Source organism: Haliaeetus leucocephalus, unplaced genomic scaffold (genome assembly GCF_000737465.1).
Source record: "Haliaeetus leucocephalus isolate CR32 unplaced genomic scaffold, Haliaeetus_leucocephalus-4.0 Scaffold1, whole genome shotgun sequence".
In the NCBI taxonomy this organism is placed as follows: Eukaryota; Metazoa; Chordata; class Aves; order Accipitriformes; family Accipitridae; genus Haliaeetus; species Haliaeetus leucocephalus.
In genome coordinates this window covers 7,077,650-7,096,202 of record NW_010972437.1, presented here as the reverse complement: position 1 = coordinate 7,096,202, position 18,553 = coordinate 7,077,650, and the positions used below count along the sequence as shown (strand labels likewise).

The 18,553-nt window shown below is 38.2% G+C and overlaps 1 protein-coding gene across 1 annotated transcript in view; it reads right to left on the bottom strand.

Moving 5' to 3' along the window:
* The window catches only part of RAPH1 (Ras association (RalGDS/AF-6) and pleckstrin homology domains 1), a 58,166-nt gene extending 43,514 nt beyond the window's left edge, over window positions 1–14,652 (bottom strand). The window contains exons 1-3 of the mRNA XM_010565395.1: window positions 14,533–14,652; window positions 10,848–10,953; window positions 9,449–9,966 (exon numbers count right to left, since the gene is read on the bottom strand). Of these exons, the coding sequence (XP_010563697.1) occupies window positions 9,449–9,966; window positions 10,848–10,953; window positions 14,533–14,652 (744 nt within the window). The remainder of the gene's footprint in view (window positions 1–9,448; window positions 9,967–10,847; window positions 10,954–14,532) is intronic.
* Window positions 14,653–18,553: the final 3,901 nt, after the last annotated feature.

Sequence of the window (18,553 nt, the reverse complement as noted above, 5' to 3'; positions counted from 1 at the left end):
CTACTAACCTTGAACAAAAGATTGGCCAAGTTTGAGAATGCTTGGTCATGGTCCATGGTGGGAGTGTACACCAGCCTCCTTTAAACTGCAATGCCTGGGTGCTGCAGAGCATATTGGAACCAGACATGGGAAATGAGAATCTAGAGCTATTACTCTGTGCTCCCAAGTGGCCAACCGCCCTCCTGGAACTCATGCAACTCCATTTCACTGCAGACAACTGGAATTTCCTAACTCCAAGTGTTCAACTTTGCAATTTAAAAACAAACTTACAAACAAACCCAACCCCCAAAAATCCCAATCAGGACTAACAAAAATAAATAAATATTCATTTACAGCAAGTATTTCTTAACTACTAGGGACACTTATAACTTCATGCCAGTTCTGACAGTTACAGTCTAAACCATTGAAATTTGCTGCAATTTAAGAAACATGTCTGTGGACAGTTCAAATTAAGAAACTGCTTCACCGTGTGCATGAGGTGCACTGTTTGCTAGTCCATGCACCTCCCGGGTCAGGTTGTGATGCTTCCCTGTAGAATACAAGTTCCTTGGGACGCAGCAGGACAGAAAGTATTGCAAAAACTAGTAAACATTTCAGTTCAAGCTTAGTTTCACTACTCGTTTTTAAGAAATTTAAGACTCAACTGCCACAAGAAAGAGGCAGTCCTGACCTTCCCCCAATCATGTGCTCTCATATCTTTCATGCGGACAACAGTGATTTTGACCATGAGGTCCAGTGGATCAATGAACAACTAATTCAGAAGGATTATTTTTCAGGGAGACCATGAGCTGATCCAAATCACTAGTCAGCTGCACAAACACTAGTGCCAATACAAGATGGGGCAAGACTGCCCAATTCAGCAGTAGCAAGGACCTAAATTAGCATAAACCAAACATGAAATCCCAAATAAATTTTGTCTGCAGGAAGACAGTTTCAAGCAGTGGAATTTTCCCAAAAGAAAAAAAATACATAACAATCAATAAAATTGAGTATAATTTCATGGAAAATGGTTGTCTGATCTGTCCAAAAAGAGATGTCTTAAGTGGAAGACTGAAAGAAGGAAGGGGAAAAAAAAACCCCAAAACTTTAGTAAGACTAATTCATGTGTAACTGCATTAGTTAGAGAAAGAATATCAGATACTTCATCCTGTGAAGGGCTCTATCTGCAGTACAGAAAACAAGACATCAAAGCAGCTAAGAATCCTAAGGAATAAAAGTACACGTAGCTTTAATTGGTTTTGTTTGAATCTACTGTCTTTTCCACTGAGTAGTAACTGTATTAAGTGACATTTGCTTATATGTCTGTTGACTTCTAAACTTCGCATCAGTCCTAAAAAAGTGACTATAGACATCAAATCAACCAAAAATCAATCACTGGAAGAGAATGGGTGTACACAGCTAGGGAGTTAGAAGTCACAGATCTACCCTTTTGGTTAAAAACAGGTAAACCATATGAAAAAAGTTAAACCTGCATTCATAAAGCAAACCACTGATGTGGCTGGTCTAAAATCTTGAATAACTTTTACAAACATGAGACCAGTAAATGTCCAACACAGGAAATCGTAACCAAGGCTGTAAATTTGGTTAACTAAAAATGAAGACTTTTCTTTGTACTTGCAGACCACTTTTATTGTCCTATAACAGACTAAACACTAACCAGCATGTGCAAAACTGACACAGCTAAAAGGCTAGTTCTCAGTTGTTTCTTCAGAACATGAAGTCTCATTTTTTGGGTTCAAACTCCTTTACAAACCTGATAGACCCTAGTTTTCATCCTATAAGTTAGAAGTATAAGCAACTGAAGAAAACCGCATAAATTCTTTTTTCCTCTTAAAAGTTTAATGTTCCACAATTGGCTGCTGTGTTCTTAATTTTTGTCATCTGTTCCAAATTTGATTTTTGGCAACCTGAAGTAAGGACAAACAAATAATCTGTTGCTAATTTCCTACAGATGTAGTTTTTCTTTTCCCTAATCTAATTAGACATTGCAGAAAAAGTAAAGGAATTTGTCTTGGTTTTAAGTAGACTGGTGTATCTACAAAGAAATTGGCTATTTTAAAAGCCCCATTCATTAATCACAATTTGTACAGCAACATCTTCACTGGAAACTGCAACTAAAGCATACAACTCCCTGCAGCACTTTTGACAAAATTTGGTAACATCATGAGACAAGAACTCTCAATTCTCAACTCAGGGCTAGTGGCTTGGTCCAAGACTGCTTCTTCAGAGAGGTATGTTGCCTAGATTTACTTGGTCATTGATCCATGGTATTTTGTCTCTTCCAGACCAATCTAGTAAGAGTTCCAACCACTGAGCAACCATTTTCTTAGCTTGTCTGTATCAATGAAATAATTTTTTCTCAATAAATCCTACCATAAACACAAATATTTTTCTAAAGTGCTGTGGAACCAGCATGAAAGCCCTGAGATTTATTTTTAAACATGGTTATTTACACAGGACCCAATTCAAACTGTCTTCTACAACTGATGAAGTCTGTGATAACGACATCTCTAATTAATGCATGTAAAGAGGCAGGAGGGGAAGCTAGAAGGGTTAAAAAGGTCACTGGACTGCAAACAGCTTCCATCAGCAACAGCAGCTGTTCTACTGTTAGCATTACTAATCAAAACAGCGTATGTACATACACACACAGAAGTCTAACCATTTTAAGAGGGTACCAGCTCAGCTGACTACCACTGCCTCCAGCTCACATTCTCTTCTTGTAATAGGCAAGAGCCTACCGCAACTGGAGAGTGAAGGCTGATGAATCTTGAACTGTGTGCCTTCACCTTAAAAAGTTGGAACAGCTAGAGAACAGAAACCATCAAGTGTTTGGTATCTCCAGAAGACAAGGGAAGAAAGGCCAAGCACACCACAGGCAAATTCTAACTGATATAGTACAACTTTGCTGGAGACAGTCATCTCACTACTGCCACATGCAAGGGGCTACCAGGAAAGTTTCTGAAGAAGCAGTTTTAACTGCAGATAAATGCATTTGGGATAGCAGAGATCGATTCATTCAGTTGCTCATCCACAAAAGACTCCAACGTCACAGAGCAACCAGAAAGAACAGCATTTAGGCATAGACAATGCCTTTAGTGTTCATACTTAAAGTAACAAAATATACTGTAACTGTAATTTTTTAGTTGATACCAACTTTGCCAGCCAGCTGTGTCAAACAAGGCATGTATCATGCTGTCCATTTTCCTGTTCCTTCCAGAAAGGGAACTTTTAATCTTATTCGTCGGTGTGAGGCAAAGCTGAAAGGCAGTCTCAGAAGATAAATATATTCTTACGTGCTTTACAGCTCTTCCTACACTTTAATTAGTGACCTCCTATGTGGAAAAAAGTTACAGGGTAAATTCTAAATTCATGGCTATGAAAGAAGTCAGATATATTGATTGGAGAATCGAGATTTACCAATACAAGGATAACATTCAGGTTCTCATTTCCCTGTCACTTAGTTTAAATCTATGTACCCCAATTTTTAAAACCTACCATTCCATGCATGTGCAGTAGTTCAAACTTTTAGAATGTCTGCCTTGGATTCCAATTCAAAATTTTTACAAAAACAAAAATGCCTTCCCATCATTTGCTTTGCAGATTCCATAAGTATAATGTGAAAAAAAGTTTAGGTGCTAGTTTTGCAGTCATTGGGAAGAGTGTATTAGTAATCTTTTCATACTAGTGCATAAAAATGATGAAAACTATTTTACTGTCGTGCATAAACTTCACGATAAATAGCCAAGCACATTTGATTACCAAAATACATAAGTATTGTGTATACTTCATAAACTGATATGTTTATCTCAGATGATGTTTTGAAAGCCTCCAAAAGTCTGACAAGTGAAGAGTCGTTTTACATGTATTTCAAGAACATTTGAAAACTGGACGGCTCATACTTCTTATGCCAACAAAATTGGAAGCCAAAGTAATTCTTCAAGATGATAAATATGGACAATTTCCCTTTACTGTTGACTTATTAAAAAACACTTTGTGACTTATAATTGGGAAAAAAAGAGGAAGAGATGGTCTAATTGTGTTTTGAATTAAGTCTTTCCATTGACTATTTTCAGCTTAGCAAAAGGGTAACTGGAAACACTCCAGAATACATTTCGTGTACAAAACTAAGGACATAATTGAACTGGCAGAAAATGAAATTAATTTAAATTTTTTGAAGACTCTTTAGAAGAAACACAAAACAAATGTCTGTCATGCCTTGTTTGTTGCATATCTGTGACTACTCTCACAAATCAGAGACCAACATCCTTGGCATCTGCCAACCACACAAACATGGAACGCAGGGAAAACTACTCAAACCTTTAGCTCCCAAAATACAAGAGCCAAGAATGCTCTATTCCTCCAAGAGCTAAAATAGACCACAACTTGTTCTTTAAATCACCTACAAATAACATGTGAGGCTCATTAATCCAACCCTGTTCTAAGACACTGTTGCCTACCAAAGACTGTATCTACTATGGGTTGATTTCTCTGCATACAGAAACAGTTAACTGCATTTTCACACAATATAACATTTAGTAGTCGTACATAAAACATGGCCTACAATAATCTTTAAGGTGTAGAAAAGCTTCTGTGTTATGCCAGTGTGTAGCAAGCATTATTTTAGTGACATGTCCATACAAGAACCAAGGCAAAACCGCCATGGAACACAAACTTCGTCTTTCCTTATGCCCATTTCAAGTTTTCCACTTTATCCCACAGGATTTATTAGCCAATACAGATTTGTCTATGTGTGCTGAGCTTATGTTACAACCATTACTGTCATGCCCCCAAAGCTCCCTTGTTTTCCTCAAAAGAAATGTTAACATTTACACTGCCACTTTCTCTGCCAAGTAAAGCAAAGAACCTGTGGTTTTAATGCACTGGCAGTCCCCTGTCATGACTTTCACCTCTTATACATCAAGCCTAAAACTACAATGAATTTAAGTAAAAGCTTAAAAAAAAAATCATGTAGCATTACCAACTGCTAAATTATGCATTATCTTCATATGTAAGTCAGAATCTCTCAGCTGTGCAAACTGGGTTATAGACATAAAGAACTCCATGTTGGGAGCAGGAGGAGGGGGAGTGATGCTGTACTGTGCCAGACCAGATGGCAGATTTCAAACTTATCTGCAACCTCGTCACTGAGTATATGCAGGACAGTAACAATGACTGTCCATGAATGGACCCTTTCACCACCCAGACATAACTAGCTACACAAGCATGACCAACACAGTTCTCTATTCTCTCCCCACTACTTTCTTCTCCTATTGCTCTAGCACAGCTCACTGAAAATAGAGACAAGTTCTTGGTGGCAGAGGGGCCAAAGGAAGAAGGCAAAAGATAATATGGATGGGTGGAAGGGACAAGTTAGTCGTATAGTCATCACCCGCCTGACCTTTAACTCATGCTATTACATCACTCATTTGGTCTACATTCAAGTAAAGTATCCCACACGCAGAAACCAACATTTAAAGTGTATGCTACTCATTACATAACTAAAAGTATAGAAGACAAAACGTAACCTACCAATTTAAGAAAGAATACTGTTCAAGCAAGGATTTGGGAAATAATGTTGTGAAGCCCAAATTTCAATTTAGCAAAAATTACGGGAGGTTGGGGTGGGGTGGAAACAGCTCTTCTCATACAGCAATGCTTAGAGGAGACTAAAGACAAGAACATAAATGCAGACAGGCAACATTTAGTACCACCAAGACAAGATCTTGAGACTACGAAGCAATAGTCTTTAAAGACATTAGTGTTCACAGCATCCAAAGAGATAGTGTTAAGAACTATTATGAAAGGGTGAAAATTAAACAAATCATGATGACAACAAATAAAACCATGATTTTAGACAAACTAGGGAATTCCAGTCAACTCTCCTGTAAGTGGCATGGAGACAAATTCAGAATGAGAACAAGGATGGTCCTGGCCAACAGAACCACTGAGAGTTATCATCTGTCATGATGCTGATGCATCTTCAACCCCAGGAAGTTCCTCCAGCACAGACTGCTAAGAAGGACAAGGAAAACAGTGACCCTAAGGTGCCTGTCCAATGGCTCAGGCAAAAAGATTTTGATAATCCATGACCACCAGTGAGTGCATTCCTGCTCTCCCTTCCAGCCTGCAGTTCTTGGCTACAATCCCCCTACTGTGCATCAGCACACATCAGACTGCTCTGAGCCTATGCAATTCATCCAAATAACACAGAATGAGCCCCAGAATAAAAGTGGTAAGTTTTGGTGTGTTAAGTACCAGTAAGTGCTAAAGCTGGGACAAGGGAGGAGGTGAAACAGTGTAAATAAAAGCTTCGGGGAAGGAAGAAAGAGAGGAAAGGGAAGTGACATCCTCTCATTTTCAGTGGTTGTGGAATTGCAGCCTCTTTCCATAAGATTTGTCAGTATTATCAGTCAGAAAGTATACTAGACTATACATACCTTCAGTGGGCCAGTGCATGGCAATTCTTTTACAGGATTTCCCTACATTTCCAGGTCAGAGAGCTCTTAAATGCACAGCAGAATTAGTTTTTATGATAAAATACTTAAGTTAATAACTGCAAATCTTAATTTCCTTTTTCAGACAAACATTTCCTCCTATCAAAACAGTCTTCCGTTTTACTTTGTTTTATTGGAATCACAAGAGGAAGACCATAACATTAGGTTGTGGAAGAAAGGATGACTTTTTGAAGTACCTATACTGCCTGGAACTGACAGAAAGGATCAGTCAAAAGGGCAGAGCTGCCAAGTCACTGACCTCTTTCGTAAGAGCCATAGCAGCAAAGAAAAATTTTAAAGGTCAGCTCCGCTACAGACAGTCTTAAGGAAGACAGGCAAAAAGAAAAGAGCTAACTTGAAGCACAATGTGAGAATTATAAATCTCAAAACAGATCTGCTGTGACCATGAAGTAATAGCCTCCCTCACTTTCTGCATAAAAACTGGTGTTTTTCCCTACATGGGCACTACATCTTGTCATCTTCATAGAGGGATGTCCTCTATTAGAAACAGCACCATTGAGTCAACTGTGTGGGTGGGAGGGTAGAATTCAGCCCTACTAGGAAAAGGTGTTTTGGTTCACAACCTAGCCATGAAAATTAATAAACCCCTAACAGTAGTTTTCAGGCACTAAATGAATTAAAAAGGAAATAAACTCCTTTGTTAGTACCCAATGATTCCACCAAAGAATCCTTGGGTTTCTGCTCATTTACAAGGTGAATTTCATTTTAAAACCACCACCACAGAATCTATCACAAACTCCAAACAAATGTGATTTTCCCCTTTTCCATTCACCAGTGCTGAGGAAAAAAAAGTTGCTTCACAGTAGGAAGTCCCATTCCATTACATAACAGTTTTAATACTGAATAGTTGAATACAATTCTGAAAACTTGGGGAAAATTTGAGTTGAACATCTTCCTCAGGCTACTGAAATTAAAAAGAACAGATAGAACAAAACCAAAGCAGAACTGTTAATGAATGTAGAATTTTCTTCTGCTCTCAAGAGGAGAGCAGAATTTGGTTCTCAAATTACTAACACTTTCTGGTTACTGCCTTCAAAGGAATCACTCTTATCAAGTTATCTGGGCAGAAGAACAATAGCCACATTCTTATGAGAAGCAATCACTGGGTTTACAAAGGCAGCTCTCATTTGTCTTTGTGAGAAAAGCTTTTGGGGGTGATTTTGAGTCTTGCAGTCAGTGGCTAAGAGCTCAGAAAGCAACTGAGAAAGCAACTGGAACACTTGCAGCAATATAGATTAGCTTCCTGTGAAGACAAAGCAACTTCTTGACCTCTGTCTCTTGATTCACCAACATCACTTTACTTAAGTGCAGCATGTGGTTTGTTGATTACTCATGCCATGCGAAGAACTGAAAAATCTGAGAGACACGAAGGGCAATCTTGCTCGTGCCTCAAGGATATCACTCCTGAAGTAAGAGGGGCTGAGATCTAGATGGAGACCTGCAAAATCAACTGCAGAAAACATCCTGCATTTTTAAAAATAAAGAAATGCAAAATTCAAGTTTTTCTTGTGCTATGCAAGTTGCAGAAGTGTAATTGATTCAAGTAAGTCATCTTTATAACATGAGAGACAAAAATGCAATACTGCCTAACTTTCTGCATTTAAAAAAAGAAGACATACCAGCACAAATAAGTCAGAGATTAAAAAAACCCCACCACTAAAAATAAGCCTTGTCATACCACAAAAAGACAAATGACTGACAAACAAACAATATAATCAATGATTGTCATAGGCTGGCTCCAACACTTAGGCCTACAGCAATAATGCAAAGGTTTGCATTTTAATTTTCCAAAGAGAAAAGGACACATTTACATATACCTGTTTTGCTTCACTCAATACAAATCTCCAATAAAAACATACTGAACAATAACTTTGTATACAAAAAGGAAGTTCAACTAAACTGTCACTCATTCATTTCTCACCATTTCAAATAAAGATTTAAATCTAAGTGTGACCTTGATGAGTTGATCATTAGACTGACAAGCCTGCATCATTCACTCTTTACATCAGATGAACTTTTGCTGCAGATGGGTAGAGGCATGCTTTCAGCACAGCTCATTGAAATTAGTGTTAATTATTGATTAGAATAAACTCAGCTTGTTCCAGTTTTCTCCCATAAAAGAGAACACACATATTAGTACAACTGACTTTTGAACAGGCCAGATTTCTGTTTCGGAGAATATTTCTGCAAGACAGCTTCTAGTTTAAGTTCTCTAAATTCACCGGAACGTTTTCCCCATTTCCTCACACGAGTCACCAGCGCTTTTCAACATTCCCCAAACTGACTGGTTTTTTACTGAAAAGTTTCCTCTCTGATTAAGCAACACTGAGGCACCAAAATCCCAAATGAACATCTGCTATTGGTGTATCCCAGCCCAGTTGTTTTTCTGTGTTGTGTGTTGCTTCAAAGAGTTCTCCCTGTCGTATATTAAACAAGAATATTAAGTAGCAGCAAATTACCGGTATAGTATAGCTCCAGATAGGCACTCATAAATTGCTCCATGTGCTTTAGGTATTCAGTGTACTGTAACATGAATGTAGTCTTGTCAGTTGTACTTTTTTTTTTTTCACAGCTATGCACTCCTCAGATTTAAATTAAAAGCAATATATGAGATTTACTTAGAATAAAAACATTAGCTATAAAACATGAAAATCCATGACTGGCTTTGGAGAGGAAGAGATGAGGAAAGCCCTTAAAAAAAAAAAAACCAGGAAGTACACATTCTTTAAAAAGATTCCTTGCATACACAAACAGAGAAAGAAGTAGCCACAGCATGTGCAGTCCACGCAAAAGCAACCTTCATCTTTAATCAACCCCACTGCACTGAAAATGTTTAGCTAGTAGTGTCAGTGGGGGTGGGGGTGTGGAAAGAGTTTGAAAAAACAAAAAAACCCAAACCAAACCAAAATCTTGAATTAGTGACACTCTACCTCAGTGATTGGTTGCCCTTGTGATGTCAAGTCCAGTTCCTGAGGTCTCGTCACCTTGTCGATATCCAAGGAGTCCATGCTGGAAGCTGCAGAGGTTACGCTGGAACGGGAGGAGTTACTGATTGAGCGCACCTCAGCATCACTCACTGTGCCAGCAGATGCTGTCCTCCTGTGCTGAGCAGTAACTACTGGTTTGGTGTCTTCTGCAACAGACTGTTGGGCTGCCTCATCCATGCTCAAAGAGGCCTTCTCTAACTGTGCAGTGATGTCATCCAAAGATACGTTAGCATGTGATGGTTTAGTCACCTTACCAGATGAGGAGGATAATCCTTTCATGCTGCTGTGCTTAGTAGAAGGTCGGCTAGCAGGTGGTTTCTGAGCTTTGGATTCTGTGGCAAGGCGTTTCACTGCAGCATTGTTTGCTGAATGAGACCCAATGCTGCTGAGCTCCTGCTCTATGGAACAGAGATCAGCCATGAGGGCATCTAGATCCACAGTCTCCCCCTGATTCAGGGCTTCTGCAACAAACAAGAGTTTTCAGTACATGTGGAGTTACTTAATTTGTCTGTGCAACTCTTCACTTTGTGTTATCAAATTTAAAAGGGTAAGGGAGCAAAGGAAGCTGTATTTTCTTTTCCCATCTGTATTGCAAAATCTCTGCTCACTGTTAAGCAGAAATTTATCTGCACTACTACTCTTGACCAGTCTAAACGCAATTAAAAAAACCCAACTATTTAGGTTAAATACATTTGCTGACAGAAGAAATCTATGAATGTTCAGATTACATTTGAGAAGTTTAAAATGCTATCCCGTGAACAGAATCTAAACATACATTCGTATAATATCATGCCTCAAATTTTCAAAAAAGTGTAGGTGTTTTGCTAAGCATTTTCTGCTAAAGCAATGCAAGGTATGTAACTGCTTTAAAAAAACAAAACCAAAAAACCCCACAAAATACTATACACATACTCAAGCCTTTAAATTAAGGCTTCCTCTATTACAACCAGGGGAAGCTATTTTAAGACAAGGAAAAACATGATTTTTGTTTAATGTGAAATCATTCTGTAGCTATATTCCTGCATCTTGTCCCAAGAAACAAGATGCTTTCTTCCTGTTTAACAGATACACATCAATTCATTCTTTCATGAGACCAGATCCCAGAACGTGTATTTCTGTGCAAACACTACACTACAATTCTCAGATACTAGGTGCTGTAAAAGATACTGCTTTAGGATACTCAAAATTCTGTGCCATCAGAAAGCAACACCTTCAGCAAAGATGTTCTCACTTCAGCTAGGAGTGTATTTAAACACTCTTATATTTTACAAAGTTCTCATTTATAGCTGGAACAAGTTTTTTTCCTAAACTAATAATTGAGGGGATAAATAATTCAACAAACCATTCAAATTGTACATGGAGAAGCGATATGAGAAGTTGGCAAGATTGGTTTCCTGACGGAGAGGTGATCTCTTCACTGGTGCAACAGGCTTGTCTGTATCCAAACTCTGAAAAAGACAAAAAAGGGGCAGAATAAAGTTTGACAAGTAACTGGACAAGCAAATCTTCAAGATGAATGAAAATTAATTTTCTCTAACAGAAATTTCCAAAAACTCCTGCCATATTAAAAAACCAAAAACCTCTTTTTCAGGCTTGACTGAAAACATACATCACCATACCACAGAGATTTAGCGTCAGATATTCAATGGAGAAGAGATGTGAAATACATTCTGGTTTTTTTAGAATCAAACGGATGGAAGCATATTCTACATGCATTTTTAAGTGGTGTTACCTACTACCTCATGTTGAAACACAGACAGCTGGCTTACCTGTAACAACTCCTCTGTAGCAAATCGCACAAGTATCTAAACACATCCAAACTGTGGCACCCTCTCCAAAAATGCACCATTAGCTTATGAGCCTAATCATGGCATAAGCACAAAAAAGCATTCAATTAAGAATTCTATTTTATTAAAAAGCATTTTAAATTGGCTAAATTCAGGCTTTTTTTCTCAATAAGCCTTTCCTGTGAAAAACATTACATTGTGAAAACAAACCCCACCCAGTTTATGTAGGATAAATTTTTTTAGAAAAACTAATACAGGTTAAAAAAAAAAGATACAAGACATCTTTCTACTCAATACATTGAATTGTTATGTTATGAAGGCTAATACAGGCATAATATTATAAGAAATACCAGCATTTTTGTAAGCAGCAAGCAAGAGGGTACCATGATCCAGCTGGTGACCCAAATGGTGCATGACAAGGTCTGGAGCTGCTGCCCCTGGAGTGACAAGTGTTAGATGGGGAATCTAGCTCTTGCTGTCGTTGAGCCTTGACAGGCCAGCAGAGGGTCTGAATTTAAGCAATGCTTGTACTGATAAAGCTTTCCTGAAGATAAGCTTGTCTGAAAGAAAAGCATCTTCTAGCTCCAACAGAAGAAAGTTTCTCATCTAAGCTTTTAATTTCCATTTTCCAAATCTTTACTCAAGCCTGTGTTAAAAATCAGATGCACTATTTTTTTCCCTAATATTTATTTTTGCTGAATTCACTTCTCAGTTTGGCTTGAACTTAAAAAAAACCCTAAACAAACAAACAAGAAACCCCACGCCAAACCAAAACACAACCACAAAAATCCCCACTTTGTTAGGAGGTCAATCACCACTTAATGAGGAGAAGCTAGTGATGCAGCCTTGCCTACCATCAGGTGGAAAAAAAAAAAAAATCTCACCTCTAGTACCTCTAATGGAGCTTACATATTGTCCCACACAGAATAGCTAAATAATAATAATAATAAAAACAACAACAATAATAATAATAATTTAAAAATCTATAACCCTAGAGGCAGCAGTGAAACTGGAGGCAGAAGAGGCAAGTTAGGGCGCATTATTTCAGACTGAACCCATAGACTGCCACAAAAGATCTCCTGTAAAGCAAATACATTCTGACTAAAAGCACCTAAAACGTGTTTTACTGAATTTAATAATAATTAAGTTATTTCACATCCTTGGGAACACATGTGATATGCTCTCAGTTACCAGAGCACATTCTCCATAACACATTATGATGCTAAACTAGCAGTTTGGAGAACTGCCGAAAACTGCAACCAAAAGCTTAGTTCTGAATGATCATGAGAAGCAAGGTAAGATTTCCTTCATTTAACCTGCACCACAGAGCAGGATAACTAGGGCCGGATATATGTTAATGCACTCTGCATCAGTGCCAAACTCTGCTCACATATGCTCCAAATTTTGTGACTACATTTTAAATGCTTGCATTAGATGAACAGTTAGAGAGGGCACAGTGAATTCAAATGATCTCATAGGCATCTTAACAATTACAAATCTTTTTAAAAGCACTTCCATCTGGAAAGGAATGTGGGTCTTACTTTCAATCCTCCCAAAACAAACATCTAGGAAATCTAAAAAGGAAGTTAATGTTCAAGCAACTCAGGGAAAAAAAAAACCTTTCCTCCTACTGCTCCTAGAATCCAGATGATAAATAGCAACAAGTGTTGAGACTACAGGAGAATGCACTTTGTAGCTTATTAGCTCTAACCACCCCCCTTTATTGGGACTTTATTGGGACAGCTGCATCAAGACACAATCACTTTCCAAACAAACGAACTGAGACACAAGTAACTGCATTAACTTGTTTATACAAAACCATATGAGGTCACTCAAAGTTTTGGCAGAAATGTCATTTCTCAGTAGTCGCAAAAGATAGAACGGCAACTGTCAGGCTATGCTGCAGACTGTGTTGTACAGCAATATGAAAGTGAGAAACAAATAACGTGGGTCTTCCCCTTAATTATCTGTTAGTAGGTTTTAAGAATTTTGCGTGGATCAGCACACAAATTGAGACATCACCATAAGTCTGTATGTCAATAGCGTAGCTGTAAGCCCTAAGTGTGCTTATATATCTAGGCTGCTCATACCTGAAAAAATGGGGCAGAGTACAAAAGGTCTCAGATCAATTACCTATTGTGCTCCTCTGAAGATCCTCACTTGAGGTAATTTACAGAGCCCATGCCATCAAAACAGCTCCTGCTTACCATTAAAAATCCTTCACAGGGAGTTAAAAAAAACAAGAATTACAATATAAAGATTTATTTCACACTGTCTTCCATTCATCTCAAAAGGCAGGATCCTTTATTGCCCTGCATGCACAAGTTCAGAAAAAAAAGTGATTTTCCCCTAGAGTGCTATGTACATTTAGATCTTGCAGGCAGAGATTTAACTAGAAGATAAGACAGATGAGCCTGAATTTGAAATGCCGTCACATGATTAGCTCAATTTTCCTTCAGTCTTTGAATGATGAAGATGAAGATGAGAAAAGCTACCTCTTCTCTAGCTTACTGAAACTTAAGGTATCATACCTTTGCTTAAGTCTACGTGACAAAGAGGGAGAAGATGAAACATGTTATTCAAGAGGGCCAGCTCACACAGCTGAAAAAAACATAGCAGGCAGTCACAGAGAAATGGCCTATCACCCCAAGAGTCTGGCATACCATGCAAAATGCAAGATCTGCTTGTGAAGGAAAGGAAAAAACACTAAAAAAAAAAGGAAGTGCCAAAAGATGATGTCCTTTCAGCTGCCTCTCCGATGCAGGAAGAGTACTCTGGAATAATGGTGAGTCCTCTAGGGTGTATCAGGGCACCCTAACATGTCATCAATGGCAACATTCACAATTTCTTGTTTCTTATTGCTGTTCAGGTGCAACAAATAAATGCTGTCATAGCTGGACAATATCCAGCCATGTGTATGGAGATATAGCCTACCTCTAGCCAGCCAGCTAAAGTCAGTGTTTCTCTATATACATGAGGACAAAATACCAATTCCATAGTTGTCAGAAGAAATCATACCCTTTGGGAAAGGTCAAACTAGCAGGTCATGAAAAATGAATTTAACAACTTTGAGATGGGGAAAACAAGCCACTTTAGAAATCTTTAAAGAGTACTGAGCTGGTCACATGCTACAGTCTACCTTGCTTCAAGTGGCAGTGCTAAGTAGTTAGCATCCAACTGAAAAGAAACATGTAATACTTGTAAAGAATTATTCTGGGATATGATTGAAACCTCGCTAACCTGCGTGAGTTTGTCCAGTTCCCCCAGCCAGGCCCCAAACATCTTGTCCAGATCCTGATCTTCCTTATCACTATCTTCTTCCGCACCATGGTCAAGTTCTTCATCTGATAATTGCTCCATCTGAAAAAAATTAAAGATTGATATTCAAATTGTATCAGTGTCTAAGAAAATTGGTGTCAGCTACTAAGTTTCTAAAAAAGTGTTCTGAAGTCAAAGCACATGTCTGTCCATAAGCTTTATAAAAATTGCATACATTCACAGTTTATTACCCTGCTGAAAAGTAAAGAGTTAGTGTGAAAGCTGCAATGGATAATTACAAAGCCATTCTTGAAGCTCACTTTTGTCAGAACCTTGCAGAAAAAGATGAAGAACAGAGTATACAATATTTAATACACCATCAGAAATTATTTCGTGCTAGCCTTGCACGTGCATTCATTGCCAGCTATTGTTGGCAAAGTCTATTGACTTTACATTACAAAAATTCAACTCCTGTCCAAGGAATTCAGCTGACCACAGTTAAGCAACACCATTCAACCCACAGGAAGTGCAGTCTCACTGTACTGCAAATAGCTGACTCTACACAGTCTGTAAACAGAAATGCTTAAACAGGCCACAGAGAATGCCAGCAATACATCCCATGAGACAGTTTAAATCTTGGACACTGTCCAGATCACTTCAGTGATACTGCACAGTTTTTACCCAACAAAGAAACTCCTCCCTGGAAGCAGAAAGTCGTGATTACAGCTATCAGACCCTCCTTCATTCAACAAATTCGAGTGACCAAGATAAAGACTTAATTTCTCCAAAGGTTATCTTTTATCACCTCAAAGGAAATTAATCTTTTGTTAAACAAGCCTCTATTCTCTTCCCCAAACATGTCCTCCAAGCCCCTTACATGGAGTTGACACACATGCCTTCCTGGGTACATCCACACTGTTAAACCCAGGATCCGGTTCAGAATGAACGTTTACATACTTGGGAGGAAAATTACATAGGCAACAATTTGGGAGTGATCAGGCACTACAGAAGAGCAAATCCTAGAGATGTGCTATAGAATGTCCAGAGAGACATGAGAACAGATCGCCACCAAGAGCTACACAAAAAATTCATGGTGTGCTGTACAGCTTGATTTGGTCAAGTCACAAGCTACACAGTAATTTGCTACATAGTTTTCAGAAAGCTCCAGTTCACATTTCATAGATTTAAAAGCAAACTTTCTAAATGCTAGTCTTCAGGAAAAGACAAATCTTGGTTTGAAAGACATCAGTGTTGCAAAGTTGAACTGATGAGAGATGTAATGAAAGATGATAAAGGGGATCTCAGAAGAAAACTGTTCGATCCGGTTTTGACTTTATATGACAATAGTTCATGCAAAAAACCTCCATGATTTAAAAACAGCCCTTCCTTCTATTTATATATTGCTTATATTTCACTTTACCTTGATAAAATAATCAGGGAACAGGAGATTTCAGAGGTGATCTACAATTCTGAGGTCAGCAGAAGCCAGTGCCTCCCACAGATGCAAGATACTGCCATCCAGTTGCTCTAGGCAAAGCAGCTTCAGTCTCCTACTGAGATTTTACTTTTGTGGGAGAGCACAATGCAGCTGCTTACCTTAAAAGGGACAATAATACTAAAGCTAACCTGGCATGGCATACTGCACCAAGCAAACACTGAACAGATTAAATTCACCATCTGAATCTCATTTCTTCCAACACTTGTTCTGAGTCCTGTTAAGTACTTCCAGCACTCCAGGGAAGGGAAGGAAGCTCTTCCTAAAATCTAAAAGTAATGCTGAAATCCAAAAAATGCCAATATACTTATGTAATAGAGCTGCATCCTTCCACCAAGACTGCACCAGTTTTTATGTTCCGTAAGTCAGGCATGCCTTCCCCTGCAAGATTCCTCTCCATGATGTCACCTGAAAGCTCTTCCACATACAGAATTAGAGACAGCAGGGTAGCAGCAACTCATACTCTGCCTGGACTTCTGCAAAACAGACAGAAACTGGATTCCACCTCCATGCCCCTTCAAAGCTTTGCTTTTATACAGACCAGAAATATTGTAAATTCAAGACAAAACACATCATACTTAAGGTGACATGTTCAAACTGCTGTAACAGTGTTCACATTCAACAACATCGCATTTCTCAATGTCTAGGTACACTTGAAGCAAAGGCTAAGGGAAGCTATTAAAGGCATGCCTCAGGAAATATGACTATGAACTGGCAAATCAAATGAATGGAAACTGTGATATAAAACAGACAGAGCTCAGTATTTACAGATACTTTACACTGCTAGCCTTTCCCTCTTTGAGCTGTTTTTGCCACTTAATCTACAGTTAGATGGGACTTGCCTTGCAGTGCATTCATTCTATGGCACTGTTCATAACTCATCCTTTCATTAAGAGAGAAGCTTGTTCTTTTTACTAATATTTCTGACAATCTAAGCTGTGGAAAGAAACCAGCATTCTCAATTTCCCATAAGCTGTTGCTTTAGCTATTTTAGCTTGGCATCAGAGACACTGCTTTAGTTCCAGTTACTCTGAAGACAGAATTAGCAGCCTAAAGAAAACTTTTACAAGTAAAGTACTGTCGTGTCAGCAAGTTTGGCACTAAACCCTGTAGTATTTGCCAGCTCCTTGTAGTCCCCACCCAAGCTTCCTAACGTCAGCTGCATTTCCTATGAGCCTGTCAACGTTTGCTTGCAAAAGGCACACAGAGGATAGTGTCTCGCTTAAGAAACCGCTAATATTAGCTTGCTAGTTCTGTAAAAGGGATCTCTCTTAGCACAAGCTCCCCTACTGGAAGGAGATATTCCAAAGGACATTAATTAAAGGATTAATTCAATAAATTAAGGCAGAGACAAAATGCTCAGATAACACTATCTGAACTTTTTGACATAAGAATTCGAAACAGTAACAACTCAAAAAAAGTGCACATTCCAATTAAAAAGCTTGAAATTTTCCTTTTTACAGCCATTTTCTTTCTCACTGTTGTTGATCACAGCAAACATGTACCATTCTTTAGCAAATCGTGATCTAACGGCGAGTTATCACACCTTTCTAAGGATATGACATTGTTATTTATAACAAGAAAGAAAAATGGCATATGTTTAAAGGGTTGGGGAGGTTGTGTGTGCTTTGTATTGTTGTTTTGTTTGTTTTTAAAGAGTCATTTAGAACTATATTAGATCTAAGAAATGGAAAAGGAATAACTGTTCTAGTGTGACACCATGAAGTAAGCCACTCATATTTCTAGAGCATTTGCAGGGTAGCAGAGTTTAGGTAGCTGTTGCCTCTAGATAAAATAAGGTACCAACATGGTATAGTCTTCCATATGCAAGTAAGGCTTCCTGCACTGAAGTGTGGTCTACGGACTATTTCATTATCCACTATGGACTGCATCAGTCAACTTTATCTGTTTGAAATGCTATTTAAACAGGCAGACTCATAATAGCTTTAAGTCAACTGTCTAGTTTCCAAAACAGTTCATTAGGTTTTTTCACTTTTAAATGCATGAAGCACAGTATTCTAATATTGTTTTATGAAAAATCACTGAGGCTTTCATTAGAAGTCACCAGTTGCAATAGTTAATCATAATCTACTATTTTAATTACACTGTCAGGAAAAAAAAAAACCACAAAAAACAAACTTACCAATAATTTAGAAAAAAAGAACCATTTACTCTTTCAACCTGATTGTTATGCAAGCCATTATAGCTTTCAGTATGCCAGGACAAATGTGAGATGATGTGATATCAAAACACATAAGGAAAGATGAAAAGCCCAAGAACAATGCTTCAAATACACCATTTTGACATTTTCAAGAAAGACACCATTGCAGAATTCTGAAACTAACAAATTGCTGTCATCAGAAAGCAACAGCTTTGAGACAGAGGTAAGTTATAATCAAAAGTGTACTTAAAGTGCCTTTCACTGAGGCCCCATTCTGCAGACTTGCACTTTGAGACGGTAGTTCCTGCCTTAAATCAACCCAGTTCAAGAGAATAGGATATTATTAT